Genomic DNA, 14,737 nt, shown 5'->3' on the forward strand with positions numbered 1-14,737 from the left:
TCTAAGGTACGGCCGACTGTTTAGAAGCTGTTGCTAAGCAACAGTGTTTGTTGCCAGATACGGAGCTGCAAATCTCCGTATGCTTCAACATTAACGCTGGTATGTCCGGCAGTTTTGATAGATCGGCAACAGCTCGGTCCCGTCGGTGCCGGATATCACAAAGTTTCCTGTAAGTTCTTTCAGTGCTTGCTACCTACTTGAGCATTTTTAACATTGTGTAAACTTAGCATCTTATACAAGCATACCGTTCACAGTAATAGAAGCAGTTGCTGAACTAATTTGGTATTTGCAGAGAGAAAAATCAAAAGTTTGGTCAAAATTTTATGAAAGCTAACTCATCAACGTTAGAAATCAGTGTTAATGGGCAAACAACAAATTAGCTCTCATGTCTTATTAAAGGAAATGCCTCATCAAGCTTGTTTTTAAGCTACTGAACTGATTTCAGATGAAAAACAGGTCCAATAAAGGAATAGCTACTAGTATGGTTCTTTGTCTATGAAACAAATGGAACACATTTTCAACAATAAATATGCTCATCTTGAAAAGAATTAAAGTGTTTAATGAATGAGAAAATACACATGACATTTATTTAAAAACAATTTAGCAACAAGAATTTCAGAAGGCTAATATACAACATGTTTTCTTTTGCCTACATTTTTGCTGCATTTTGTTTGAATTCAATTGCTGAATGAATAATTAAATGGGTTGCGATACAAAGATTTTTATCTAGAGTTTGTGCAAACCCTAATTCAAGTGTAAACCCTGATCCGTTGACTTGTCAACTAATTGGTTATGTATTTTAGGAATCTACTGTACTTGTAGAATAATTTAAATGTTGTAAAATGGTGAAAATAATTCAAATACTTTAAACCTTTGCATGAAAATCAACATGTGAAAGTGTAACTCTTCTTACTGAGTATATGGCCTGTATTCTGCACTTCCTGAAGGTTTGAGCGGGACTTCACCCAGGATGCTCAGCCCCAACCCATTCTCCTGTATGCAGGGAAGGCTCTAGGTGGCATCTCTGCCAGCAAGCGGGAGCTCTACACTGTAATGGCAGAGAATTCCGTCAGTGCTGCAGCAGGGCTGATACTGCAGTATCAGACAAGGTGGGGAACATTTAAAAAGGGACAGAATAAGCCTAAAGATTCGGCCAAGACCAAGGCCTTCAACAGGTGAAAGAACGGCATAAAATCAAGGGAGCAGAGGCAGCTACTAGGCTCTCTCCCTCCATCCAGCAAACTTGAGGCCATTCATACCCCAGGGACTACCGCCGGGTTTCTCCTAGTAGTCAAAGGGAGCGGCAGCAGGAAGGGCAAACTGGAGGGAAATGGGCCACAAACCCAGGGCCTGCATCCTGCCGGCATTTGCAAGCAGATGTGAAAGGAACAAACAGTTGCAATCCCAGCAGGAGGAGGAAAATTAAGGTCAGGGCGGGGAGACAACAGCAGTAGATCTTACGGATCAATTTTCCCGACTTTTCATGCCCGATTTGGGGCAAGATAGTAGGATAAAATCCAGCCCCTTACACCCAATTGTGAAAAAGACAGCTCAGCAAACTGAAATGTTTCAAAGCAGCATGGTTCAATCCATCACCAGTTATGAAATTGTCAATGTAACTGAGGAAGTGAAACACACAAAGCATCAGCTGAGAGATCTTTCACTCCTCAGGATGTTCGAAAGCACTTTGCAGCTAATTAATTACTTTTGAAATGTTATGTAGGTAAAACACAGCAGCCAATTTGAATACAGCAAGGTCTCAAAAATGGGAAGAAGATGAATGACCAGGGGAAGGGGAAGCAAAGAGTAATGCAAATAAATCAGACATTGGTTTTACTTCAGTTCTTTCATTTAGGGCATTTTGCCTAACCAATTCCTCACTAACAATTTTTTTTCCACAAGAGACAATTTTACCTAAGTTGTTTGGTCTAGAAGCTAAGCAGGTCAGCAGAAAATGGCCTGCTGAAATAACTATCTGAAAAAAGCTTCGCTGTCCCTGAACATGAAACATTGTGAGCATTTTACACCAACAAACCAGGGAACGATGTGTGACAAGCATTGAAAACAAATCGCACTTACAAAGACAGTGTGGATGATATCCATTCCAGCTATTTACATTAGCTATGTACACTTTAAAAGGATGCAATAGAAAATACAGGGAACTAAATATTCACAAACACATGCCAAAAAAACCTAGACAAACATTTTGAAATGAACAGAAGTCTAATAAAAAGAAATATTAATACAGTACTTGGTTTAAGAAACATAGATCTATAGAGTCACTGCAGTAAGCAACTCTGTGCAGCAGTACTGAACATTCTTACAATAGGAATGTAAAATACAGAAGACAAAGGTGAGTGCTGCTTTCTGCAGTTACAGTTAGGTATACTCTATTAGTGCATTAACACTACTAGCTACATACTATTCACATAGTGAACACATACTAAGCTAAGCAAAGGCTAGCTTAATCATGTACTACAACAATAAATATATATTTTTGTATTATGTACAAACTCAAATACTCAACAATTCAGTATTTATATATTTTTTCCTCTAATAGTTACTAAAATAAAGAATTGCTCTCAAACTATAGCCTCTTTTATCATTGCTTAGAAAGTACAATCAGATTGCATTGATAAGTTGCAAGGTGCAGTAAAAGAAATTGAAAAAAGAATCTAGATTTCAGTTCAAAGTTAAGAATTTCGTTAAAAAATTAACCTGGAACCTGCGCCAGAAAAAAAGATAATCATCTACAGTCTAACTTAAGTAGCAGTCAGTAAATGAGTACCGAGACGTCCTTCAATTTAAAATGAGGCAGATGATTATAAATGACTTGCTTTTAAACTATGTTCCACTTTCTAAGTGTGCATTTAAAAAAATTATTCTACCAATTTTCAAACCACAGCTTCCTGTAAGAGCAATGGCAGTTAGTCTAACTTTTTAAACCTGAAATACTGTATCTTAAAACATAAATTCTCCACTTGAAATTTACTTATTGAAAATTTACAGAAGTTGAAATCTTGAAACTATACATTAAATTTGTTTTTTGTTGCTTCTAATGCTTACACTTTGTATAATGAATAAATATTGCTGGCAGTAACAATTAATGCAAATTAATTTAGAATCACAAGATTACATAGCAAGTTTCAGAACTTAAATACCCAATTTAAACTCTGAAATAAATGGTTTGTGGAGTCCCGAGACATCTTGAAATCTGCTTAAACAAGCGAATTGCTAATACCTTCCTGCGTAGAAAGTTCTTCTATTCCTCTGACAAAAAGCCTCAACAGCTGGCAGTGAACCCTACAAGGAGAAATAAAATAAAATTACTAAGAATTTAATATGAAAATATTTATTCATCTTTCAACTAGAATACTTAGAGAACAGGAAAACAACAGTGGGGAAGAAAAGTCACTAGAAGAGATAGTGTGTTATGGCATATTATCCTTTCATTAGTATTACTGAACAAGTGTGAAAACTTCTTTAAAAAATTGAGACCAATGTTGGCTTAAACAAGTCAGTAAACTGGCTTAACAGTGGCTAAACTGACTCAAGATCCATGTCTTAAACTGTGCACTGTGAAGCTGCTCCATAAAATGTACTCTAAGGACTGTGTGTATCAAGTTGCAATGACAGCGTAAACGAGCACAAAGGGACAGTACAAACGAACTATATAGGGAAAACACAAAACAATGATCAAAGCTGCAGAGGCAGGTAGATTCTATATTGCACTGAAGAAGCCCTTCTACGATTTGTTTCTCATTAATGTTGGTTTAAATGTCACTATAGTGTGGTTGTTATAATGCTACTTAAAGCCTGCTTTGATGTGATCACTCCTATTGTTGAGCAACAATTCATTGTCAAAACAAACACACAAATCAATTATATCCACAAAATATATTAGCCTCTTCATTTCAAAATCAATAACTGTGATGCTGAGAGATTTTTTAAAAAGTATATAAATGGAGTCTAATTAAATTAAGCTGAATTCTGTTGAAAGAATGCTAATTTAAAAATGTTTTCTACTTGAACAGATTAGATCACAGCATTCCCAAAGATGATTTATATTTTTTAAAGACAGTTGGAGTATGTGGAAAGGTTTATCGTGTACATTTGATTTAGGACAGTTTCAATACTAGACTGCATATACTTTAGTAAAGGCAACAATATTATTTTGTAAAAATATTGCTTAGGTTTGTCATAAATTTAAATGCTTATCTTGTCAAATCAATGGTAAATCCATACGAGCAGCACAAACATTGTGACCTGCACTTTCAGGGTGAACAAACCATTGTTTAACCTCCAAATTGAAAACTGTACTGTAAAACCCTCTCATAACGAACATACTGGTACAAACATTTACCTTAGTAATGCACATTCTTTTGTAATATAAACAGGTTACATTGACACAGAAATCAGCCTTTTGTTTGAATCACATTTCCAGTAAAAGACTGGATTGAACAGGTGATGACAAATGAATGCAATGGAATGGAACTGAACATGTAGAGCAGCAAGATAGCTTTGGCACTGCAAACTGTCCTGCGCAGGTCCTTTCACCATGCTGAAACATGTCAGTCAAAAAGCTGATTAGGAAATTTAAGGCTTTTGGATGACAGATGCTGGTACGCATCACCTGAAAGCTACCTATGTGGACACATTCTTATGCATCCAGAGTTTTGCCTACCTTGATTGGAAAAAGAGAGACAAGCAGTTACTACTGAAGCAACAAACTGCCACTGAATTGAGTATGGTGTGTCCTCATGCTGCGATCAACGGGATGGTGACAATTCACCTAATGTATGGTGAAATGGGCTGCTCGGGAGGGGTTTCTGATGTCTCTCGGGGTACTGCCGAAGGTATCAGAAGGCCCCAAGACTTGGCTCTTTCCAATCTGTGCTTGCGTAAGAGTGTGTACGTTAAGTGGAGTGTATTCCTATGGGAAGGAATTATGCATTCCATAGCAGGTGAACACAAACAACTTCTGTGGATTTATCAATGATTTGGTTCGGAAATTCAAACATGGGGACAAATGAGTTACTGCATGTGTCAGTCAACTATCTTGTGATATGATACTTGCATTCATCCCAGGTGCTTTTATGTTTAGATCTGAAAGTCCAAGATTAATGTTAGGTCTATGCTGTTAACATTGGCTCTCAGAGACAGACAATCATACTCCAGGTACAAGAATAAATTAGTCATTTAAACTTCAAAAAGGTACATCACTTTTATCAGCACTGACCTCACATATGAGGGCCAGAAATATCCATTTCATTGTGATTTAAGTCACAGCATCTTGCATTAGTGAACAGTGGCAAAAGGATGCCAATTAATTTTTCATGAAGACAGTGACCCTTTAGTCTTTTTGTGCAGTTGGCTGACAGACTGGGACAATGTACTAGACAATAAACACAGAACAGCATACCTCACTTCAATGGCTGCGTGCTCAATTATCTCTCCATCACAGTTCCAATTGCTATTAAGCTGTGCGCAGCTACAGGTGGGATGATCCCTACAGAACTGGCCAAAGAGATTTTTACCAACATCCTGGATATCAGTGTCCTCCTCGTCACAGTATTTTGGCGTAAATTTGAATTTCTTCACTCGGTATACCTCAACAAATGCAAGGTCAAACTGAAAATATCGAAAGCATAATGTTTTGAAGGTTAAGACTTTCGAATGCATAGGTTTCTCATAATATAGTACTTGAATAAATACGGAAATAAAACACTTGTTAAGAGTTCAAGACAGAGGTGTTTCTGTGGTAGGAGTTTTCTCACACCCCTATGGTTGTACGTTAGCACCCTATTAAATCACAAATGTTACATATTTGATGATTTTTTCCAGTTGTCTGCTTAATATATTGTCAAATCCTGATCAGCTGCTAAAACAATGAAATATCCTGGTGTTACACTATTGAGCCCAACATGTGTTCAAGCTAACAGAAAATGCTGGAAAAACTCAGCAGGCCAGGCAACATCCATGGAGAAAAAAGAGAGTCAATGTTTCGGGGCAAACCCTTTGTCAAGACTAAAGAAGCACAGGAAATGAAATAGATTAAGAGGCCAGGCTGGGAGAGAACAAAAAAGCAGAGACATTAAGAGGTATTCAAAACGAGACGAGATGGTGATAGGACAAGTGGAGACAAAAGACGGCTCTAGATTAGGTGTCTTCAAGCTATGACTTGACACTAAATTGTGAACAGCCTCTGTTCCTATATCCAACTTTTTTCTACTGGTGTATACACTATCCGGATATTCTGATCCCTACAGGTGGATACGCGCTGTGTACCCACTCGTAGGGACATTGGAAATGCTGGTTATAGGCATGCACTGCGCATGCGCTGGAAACCGGCATTTCCGATCTGTCAAGAAAGCTCTTGACAGATCCTCCGGCTGCCCTGGAGAAGGGCCTCTGCAGGCGGATAGTGCCACTTTTTGGAGACCCTCCGCCTGCAGAAAACACTTACAATTCTTGCGCCTGATAAAAGCAAGATGAGTTGAAAAAAAAGTAAAAAAAAAAAAAAATTCCACTGATTTATCATTTAAAAAATATTTTTTAAAAAAGGTAAGTTTATTTGTAGCCCCATTAAAAACTTTATTTTTTTCAAAAATTAACTTCTAAACAAAAATTTAAATTTATGTAATTTCAAGTCATTTTAAAAATGTGATTAAAAAAAAATTATTTGAAGTTTTACTATGTTTTGGGGGTGATCTCCATTCATATATTTAACAGGTCTTCCTGTCAAATGTATGAAGGGAGATTCCCTTCTCTGATTGGTTCCTCATGGCCCATGTGATCCCAGGGACGCTGCGAACTACCTGCATCGCTGGGATACCTGGGCCCTGCACACCGGCAGTTTGGAGAGGCCCAGCATCGGAACTGTGCGCCTCCCAGGAGCCCTCAGGTAAGGGAGCAGATTTTTCCAGATTGCAGCCCTCCGCCCGCGAGAGGCCTGCGATCGGAATATCTGGGCCAGTGTGTCTGCAGTTTGACTAGCGCTCAACTAAAATCAGAGTGCCAATGCGAGTCACTGGATAATCTATACACATATTGTAAGCTTTTTTGAAGTGATGAATTTGTTAAGGATTATTTTTTAAATTGCAATTTTACATACAACTGATATCATGCCACATTTTGCATTATATGACACTTGCGCATGAATACTTATTGAAATCAGCTTCAAACTGTCTTCACTTTAATTCTCCGCTCCACTCCCACTCTGATCTCTGTCCTCGGCCTCTTGCACTGTTCCAATGAAGCTCAACGTAAGCTCGAGGAACAGCACCTCATCTTTCGATTGGGCACTTTGCAGCCTACCGGACTCATCATTGAGTTCAACAATTTCAGATAATTATCCCTGCCCCCATTTTTCATGCAGTATGATTTTTGCCATTCCCATTTGCAACATTTTATCTTTCCTGCCTCTTACAAAAGTACAGGATGTTCTTTCTATTTCTTCCTCCCCTCCTAACCACCCCCCCCCCCTCTGTCTCTGCACCTGCTTAATATCTGTTACATCTCCAGCTTTTTCCAGTTCTGATGAAGGGTCCCAGACCTGAAACGCTAACTCTGTTTCTCTCTCCACAGATGCCGCTTGGCCTGCTGAATATTTCCAGCATTTTCTGTTGTTATTTCAGATTTCCAGCATCCACAGTATTTTGCAATTATGTAACCGTTGCTATATTTCTTAAAGGTTACAGCATATTACAGCAATTGTATTAAGGTACATGCAGCAGTCTTCACATGCAATGGTCACCCATCTCCATCACAGAATAAACCCATTGTACCTATGTTTTAAAAATAAAAGGGGTAAAAAAAAAGCAACCTGCGATACAAATGAGATACTCCGGCGAGTAACACACAAACCTGCCTACTTGTTACTCAGTTAAACATTAACTCCCATGATTGATCCTAGGCATAAATACTAATGACTGCCCACTGTCACTAGGTTAATTCAAAGGATCCTATAGTCGAGATAAAATACTTCGATCAAGGATTCGGGGAAGTCCAAGTATTCCTGTGAAGAACACTTCAAGTTTAAAAGAACTTTAGCCTTTAAGTTAGATTTAAAGTCAATCATAATACACTCCCAGGTAACATTATGTAACAAGGATTATAACTTTATCTCTGCCCAAGACAAAGCCTAAATTGATACAATTGCACTTTATCCATGCCATTAAACATGATTTCAGGTTAGTTCTTTAGGAATTTTATCATGCATTAAACAGTACAGTGAAGATACTGCTTTTTAGAAGTCGAACTGTTTAAATGGCTAGTTATTGATTTTAAAAGGTGACAAACCAACTCAAGAAAATCCTCCCTGCCTTATTTTGTAGCTGATGCAAAAAGGGTATTGGGTGTTGTACCAAATACATAATCCATATATTCAGTGTTAGTATGTGTGTGTGCTCAGAGACAAGAGAGTGAGCACTCCATAAGTCAGTTTTCTATCCATTATTTGTTTCAATAACCTAACATTCTAAAAATATTAAATATTTAAGCTTCTCACTTGTGTTTGTGGCTCATGAAACCCAACTGAATTGCATTTTGCAAGTTTAGATTGAGAAACAAACATACTCACAAAAGGATTTTTATTTGTTTGAATCCTGCTACTTGAGCTACATATGACCATGCTACAGACCCAAACAGCTGCAGACCACGTCTATATTTATTGAAACAGATATGAAATGCATTGCAGGTTATTCAGCAAAGAGAAAAGCCATTAAGTTTTGAGATACACCCTCAGAACCCTTAAACCTGAAGAATTAACCTGTCTTGTCTCTTGATTAAATGACCTGCTGTATTTCTGTTTTCGGTTTCAGATTCCAGCATTTGAAAGGTTTTATTTTTTTAGTATTAACCCACCTTGGTTTAGTCTCAACTTGCTAATTCTGTCAAATCATCACCAACATCTTCCCAATACTACAACCTGAAAGAAAATGCTTTTCCTCAAGTAGAAAATGGACCCTCATACAAATATATGTATTGTACACACAGAGAAAAAAATTGTTTACTGCAGTAATTCTGTGCAGTGGAGTTATAGGGCTGTTACCATTTTATATTGTTATGCACATGGCATAAAAAAATCCAATACATCTATACCTGATCATCGTTGTTTGTGTGCCTGATGAGATGCCTCAGGAAACTGAGCCTTGAACACTTGCGGACTAAAATAAGGTCAACGGTCCCATCAGCCAGGTGTGCTGCTGGCGAGAGACCTTTAGGAGATTTTGGACACGCACAACTCATATTTGCTGAATTTATGGCCAGGAACTTTCCTTTAATCACTTTCCACTGTTGCTGCTCCTCTAAAATAAGAGAAACAAGCATTCACATAAACCAGTGAGGCACAGATCACAATCTTTACTCTCGTGCTCGTACCAATACGGCAGGCCATTAGACAAAGAGAACGCCACAGCTGGAAATGACCAAATCCACAACGAATGGTCAAACACAAGCAATTTCAGTAGGTGTCACTGACTGTAATTAGGGGAGCAGTAACTATCAATTTCGCTCATATCTAGTACAGAAATCTAAAGCCAATTGTTGTATTCCAACTGTAATCAGCACAGACCAGTGGTCAAACCTGAAATCTTTATGGTCTGTATTGCTCACATATATCACACAAAGTCAGAGAATAATACAGCACAGCAGGAGGCCATTTGGCCTATCAAGTCTGCACCAGCTCTTTCAAAGATCAATCCAGTTAGTCCCACTCCCCCGCTCTTTCCCCATTTCCCTGCAATTTTTTCTCCTTCAAGTATTTATCCAATTCCCTTTTGAAGTCTACTATTGAATCTGTATCCATCACCCTATCAGGCAGTGCATTCCAAATCCTAACCACTCCTTGTGTAAAAAAGTTTTCCCTCATGTCCCCACTGGTCCTTCTGCTAATCACCTTAAATTTGTGCCCTCTGGTTATCAACCCTTTTACAGATCTTACTGAGGCAGGGAGCTCTCAACTCAATTTGAGTTTCTAAGTTCCTTCAAAATACTACTGATCATTCCAGAACTTTTTTTTTTTTTTTTTTAAAACCCTGATATTTATATTTAACCAAATTTAAAAAAATAGGATAATTAATATCGTCAGCTCACAAAACCCTCATCCAATCATTTTGATTGAAATCTCCTTTTAAACTTCCTGATTAAATGTTAACTTGGAACAACCATTAAACTCCATTGATTAGTCAATGTTAACTTTGAACAACCATGCCTATTTTTGAAATTGGATTATAAATCACACAGTTTGTAACATATCAAATTGCTATAACTAACTGAAGTAAAATTAATGACAGCAACTTCAACTGATGAAACAGTAGCTTTTGGCAGCAAAGCTTCTTGTGGAATGTGGAAAATCCAAAATCCACCACACCACCAAACCCAAAACTGCTGACACACCTGGGGATTCACACCGTCGGTAAAGAACAAAGAACGACTTGCATTTATATAGTGCTTCAATCTTTAAAAATAAAAGCCAGTCACCTGCACTCATTAGACACTTGCACTCATCACACTTAGCAAGTTTGACATTATTAATTGGCATTAATAATTTTCCCATGCACTACATGTGCTGGAAGCAAGACTTAAGTATATGGATAGGTCTGTTAGATAATTCCTGTGACCACAAACATTTTAGATCTTACCATCATCAACAAATTTGAATTCCCTTTCTTTTTTTGTTAACTTCAACTGCTCTCTACTGTATTGGCAGATATGACACCTGAAACAAAAGTATCCAGTGTTATGATCAAACAGTAGGAGTAACCAATGATTTTTTTCACCAAGAAGAAAACACAAATGGTAGCAAGTTTTGCCGAATACAAATTGGCCCGGATTTTGTGGTAGAAATAATGCTGAGGCTATCAGCGTTCACCATTATTAAAGGAGCAAATCAGACAGCAACTTCTGGCTTCCGCACATGCGCAATTAAACGCAGAAATCAGGAAGTTGCTGTCTGGGTTGCCCTGCTCCTCCACAAGCTTTGCCACACTGGTACCTCGCCGAGAGACTTGGCATTCAGATACATGGGAGGGCGTGAAGTTATGGTACTTACCCACTGAATATGCCAGGTTAGGATTTGTCCATTCAAGTGTAAGTGAATTTTTAACAGTGTGATAGTCTTAATTACTGCTAAACAACCTCTCTGGCATTGAAAAGTTACTTTAAAAAAAAGTGTGGACTCTCATTCCTTCAGATTTTAATTATTGTTGGGAGATTTAAATTTTTTTTTAAAACTTTTTCTTTGTCTCTTAATCCCATTTCTCTCTTTCACTTTCTGTACAGGTTTTGGTAATGAATTAACTATTCTAACTTACGCTTCCTGGTTTAGACTGTGTGTCTCAGTAAGGATTCTTCAATCTGATTGGTTAAGGAGATACACAGTTGCTTGCCCTGTTCACACAGGTGTCTGATCCACTGTAGAGGGTGCCGTGCTGTTTTGACTTGCTAATAACCGCAAATTGCAGTGAAAAAGCTCACAGAAAGTCTGTGCGCAAGTGTAAGTGTAATGAACGGCTAGCGCCATTCGTTCGCCACTGACTGCAAAATCAGGGCCAATGAGTATATACTCATCAATGGCATTAGAAAGACACGGATTGTATGTACATTTTACCTTTCTTGGATAATGTAATTATTTTTAAAACCACCAACAGAATTTGACATCAGTAATATACATTAATCTATTTATCCTTTGATATAATAAATCCATAGTTTTTAATTACAAATGTTATTATTGTCTGCTCAACTATATAGTCTCCTGACAGGTTTGTTAGTTAAAACAAACTGATTCATTAATAGAATCTCAGAAAACACGATCAAACTTTATCAAAATAAATGTGCAATATGCATCACCATTGATTGGGGATGGATTAGCAGAATATGTAATGCAAGAGTTCTTACCCAGCTGTACAAGGAGTCTGATCTCTTGGATTGCCAAGTGTTTCAGTTGCTGGTAAATAAGAAATTGTTCCCTCATAGCAGTGATGTGATAGAAAGGTCTTGAAACCTATATAAAAAAAAACTAGTGGAAGCTTTGATTTCAAGTCATTGGTTGATTGTGATTCCATTTTGTTCCACAGACACTGGGTTTTTACAACATCATCAAGCATTTATATAGCACCTTTAACGTAGCAAAATGTCCCAAGACGCTTCACAGAAGCTATTTATCTAACAAAATTTGACACCGAGCCTCGCAGATATTAGGACAGGTAACCAAAAGCTTGGTCAAAGTGGTAGGTTTTAAGAAGAGTCTTAAAGGAGGAGAGAGTGGTAGAGAGGTGGAGGGGTTTAGGGAGGGAATTCCAGAGCTTAGGGCAGAGACAGCTGAAGGCACGGTTGCCAATGGTGGAGCGAAGAGAACCTGCGGTGTGCAAGACGCCAGAATTGATGGAGCGCAGAGATCAGGCAGGGTTTAAGGGCTGGAGGTGGTTACAGAGATAGTGAAGGGTGAAGTCATGGAGGGGTTGGAAACAAGGGTGAGAATTTTTTAAGTTGAGGCATTGCTGGACTGGGAGTCAATGTAGGTCAGCGAGCACAAGAATGATGGGTGAACTGGGCCTGGAGAGAGTTAGGATACGGGCACCAGAGCTTTGGATGAGTTTGTGGCAGAGCCACTAAGGGACTCCGATCAATTGTATATAATTCCCTTTAATAATGTTAGCTACAGCCTGAGTCTGTATCTTTGTTTTCACTGTTTACATGTACAGAGCGCAATCACTTTAATAGCGCGAGTAAATGCGATGACGTCACGCCGTTCATCACGTGATCCCCCACCGGCGGGAAAAACGTGATGACGTCATGTCAGCCACGGGACCGCCCAAGCAGTCCTCGTGGAGCCTCCGAACTGACTAGACCTATATTCGATGTTCTCCTGTAGTTATCCGTTAAACTCTGCTAGTTTTCATTAAACGTCGTTTATTTGATCGCCTGAGTGGACCTCAGTCTTTTGGATAGGAACTAGACATTCCTACAAGTTCATGTTTACAGAGGGTGCAAGGTGGTAGGTGGGCCAGGAGCACTGGAATGGACGAGTCTAGAGGTAACAAAGGCAAGGGACAGGCGATGATACGTCTTTGTAACATAAATGGATAATAATTATATTTAGAAACTTTTTGTTATGGGTGTATGCTGTTTAAAGGCAGACAAAGGCCATCTCCAGTCACTAAGGGAATTGATGGAAACAAAATGGCACATATATGGCATTCCTTTCAGAGTTGCACAATGACACAATTAGCACAATCTGGGGAAGAACAATACTGCCATCTCAAACAATGTATTAAAATTACCCGAAAAATCGTATCTTGATGGACCCATCCAATGGTTCTTTTCACTGTCCATCAGTGTATCACCATAAAATCCATACCCTAATAGAGATACTGAGTACTTCAAAAACATGTTTTTATGATGAACTGAACTGACGTCGATGGCTTGAGAGTCACCTGAACAAAAAAGGAAAATGACAAATGCAATTAAACAATGACCTCTGAGAAATGTAAAACAATGGCCTCGACTCTAGAAAGGATAGCTAAAGAACAATATTGCTATCGTATTAGCTAAAGAACAATATTGTGTTCAAGTTACATTTTGATCAGTCTTTATCATTAATATAGTTTTGCTTTCTAATAAATCAGGAAATGGAATCTAAAAGTTAAACTTCATTTTCCGAGCTCTGAAGGGTAGAAAGTTTTGTGAGCAAATGGAAGGAATGGGGGGGGGGGGGGGGGGGGAGGTTGGGAGAAAGAGGGTAGAAGAGGTGAAAAGGGAGGGTAAAGCTGGAGTCCTTCCCCCAGTTGAGAGCTAATGTCATCCTGCTCATTAAATGTGAGAAAAAGATCAGGGCATATGGGTAGAGTGGAGACAGTAACCCAAATAGGAACTCTGTACTCAAATAAATGTAGCATGGAAGATAGAACAAGTGAGCAAGAAGCATAAATTCACCTTAAAAAAGGTACGTTACCAAGCCTAGCTACAAGCTGGTCATTACAGAGATCTAAATATTCCAGACTATGGGATCTTTGGAAAGGACAGGGAAACTGGGAAAGGAGGAGCCATCGCAATACTGATAAAAGACAATTACAGTTGTAGAATGAAGGGATTTCAGTAAGGGTGATCTGGCTAGGAGTATAATTAAGGAGCAGAAAAGGATGCTAAACTCTGGTAAGAGTTGTCTACAGACCTCCTGATTGTAGTAATGGGATCTATAAATAGGGAGATCAGGGCAGCATGTAGCAAAAACAATAGCATAAAATTCCCTGCAATGTTAGGATCGGCAACATAGGCTATGCATTTCATAGATGGGGGAAGCAGAACAGCTCAAGCAGTAAAAGCATAGACCCGGAATTTGCAGTGTGTAATAACAGTGAACAAACAGCGTTCACTGTAATTACCCCTTTGAAACTGACCGCAACTTCAGAATGTAGCGCATGCGCATCCCAACGTGGAAATCCTGAAGTTGTGGTCAGTTATTCACTGCTCCGACACCGGCTGCGCTGTGACACCTCCCCCTCCTCCCCCACCCCACAGCCGGCAATCACTGTAATCAGGGAAATCAGTGAAACTGACATACTTGGGCTTTTCCGCGGTAATATCGCTGTTAAATACCCCATTAAAAGTTAGACCTTATTGGATTAGGTGTAACTGGGCTTTTAACAGCGTATTGACTGCTTAAACAAACCTTATGGCCCTAAAAAGAAATATTAATTTTGTGGAGTGCCAAATTTATCCATTAGAATAAAAATTA

The 14,737-nt window shown here is 38.7% G+C and overlaps 1 protein-coding gene across 2 annotated transcripts in view; it reads right to left on the minus strand.

Annotated features, from left to right (window-relative positions):
- Positions 1 to 538: 538 nt before the first annotated feature.
- Positions 539 to 14,737, minus strand: part of cerk (ceramide kinase) — a 64,084-nt gene continuing 49,885 nt past the window's right edge. For both annotated transcript variants that reach the window (XM_086010292.1, XM_086010291.1), the window contains exons 8-13: positions 13,284 to 13,436; positions 11,899 to 12,004; positions 10,644 to 10,720; positions 9,103 to 9,308; positions 5,423 to 5,631; positions 539 to 3,303 (exon numbers count right to left, since the gene is read on the minus strand). In XM_086010292.1, coding sequence (XP_085866418.1) covers positions 3,219 to 3,303; positions 5,423 to 5,631; positions 9,103 to 9,308; positions 10,644 to 10,720; positions 11,899 to 12,004; positions 13,284 to 13,436 — 836 coding nt within the window. In that variant the 3' untranslated portion in view covers positions 539 to 3,218. The remainder of the gene's footprint in view (positions 3,304 to 5,422; positions 5,632 to 9,102; positions 9,309 to 10,643; positions 10,721 to 11,898; positions 12,005 to 13,283; positions 13,437 to 14,737) is intronic.

Source organism: Somniosus microcephalus, chromosome 17 (genome assembly GCF_052327205.1).
Source record: "Somniosus microcephalus isolate GS21.2 chromosome 17, FLI_Smic_1.0, whole genome shotgun sequence".
Classification (NCBI taxonomy): Eukaryota; Metazoa; Chordata; class Chondrichthyes; order Squaliformes; family Somniosidae; genus Somniosus; species Somniosus microcephalus.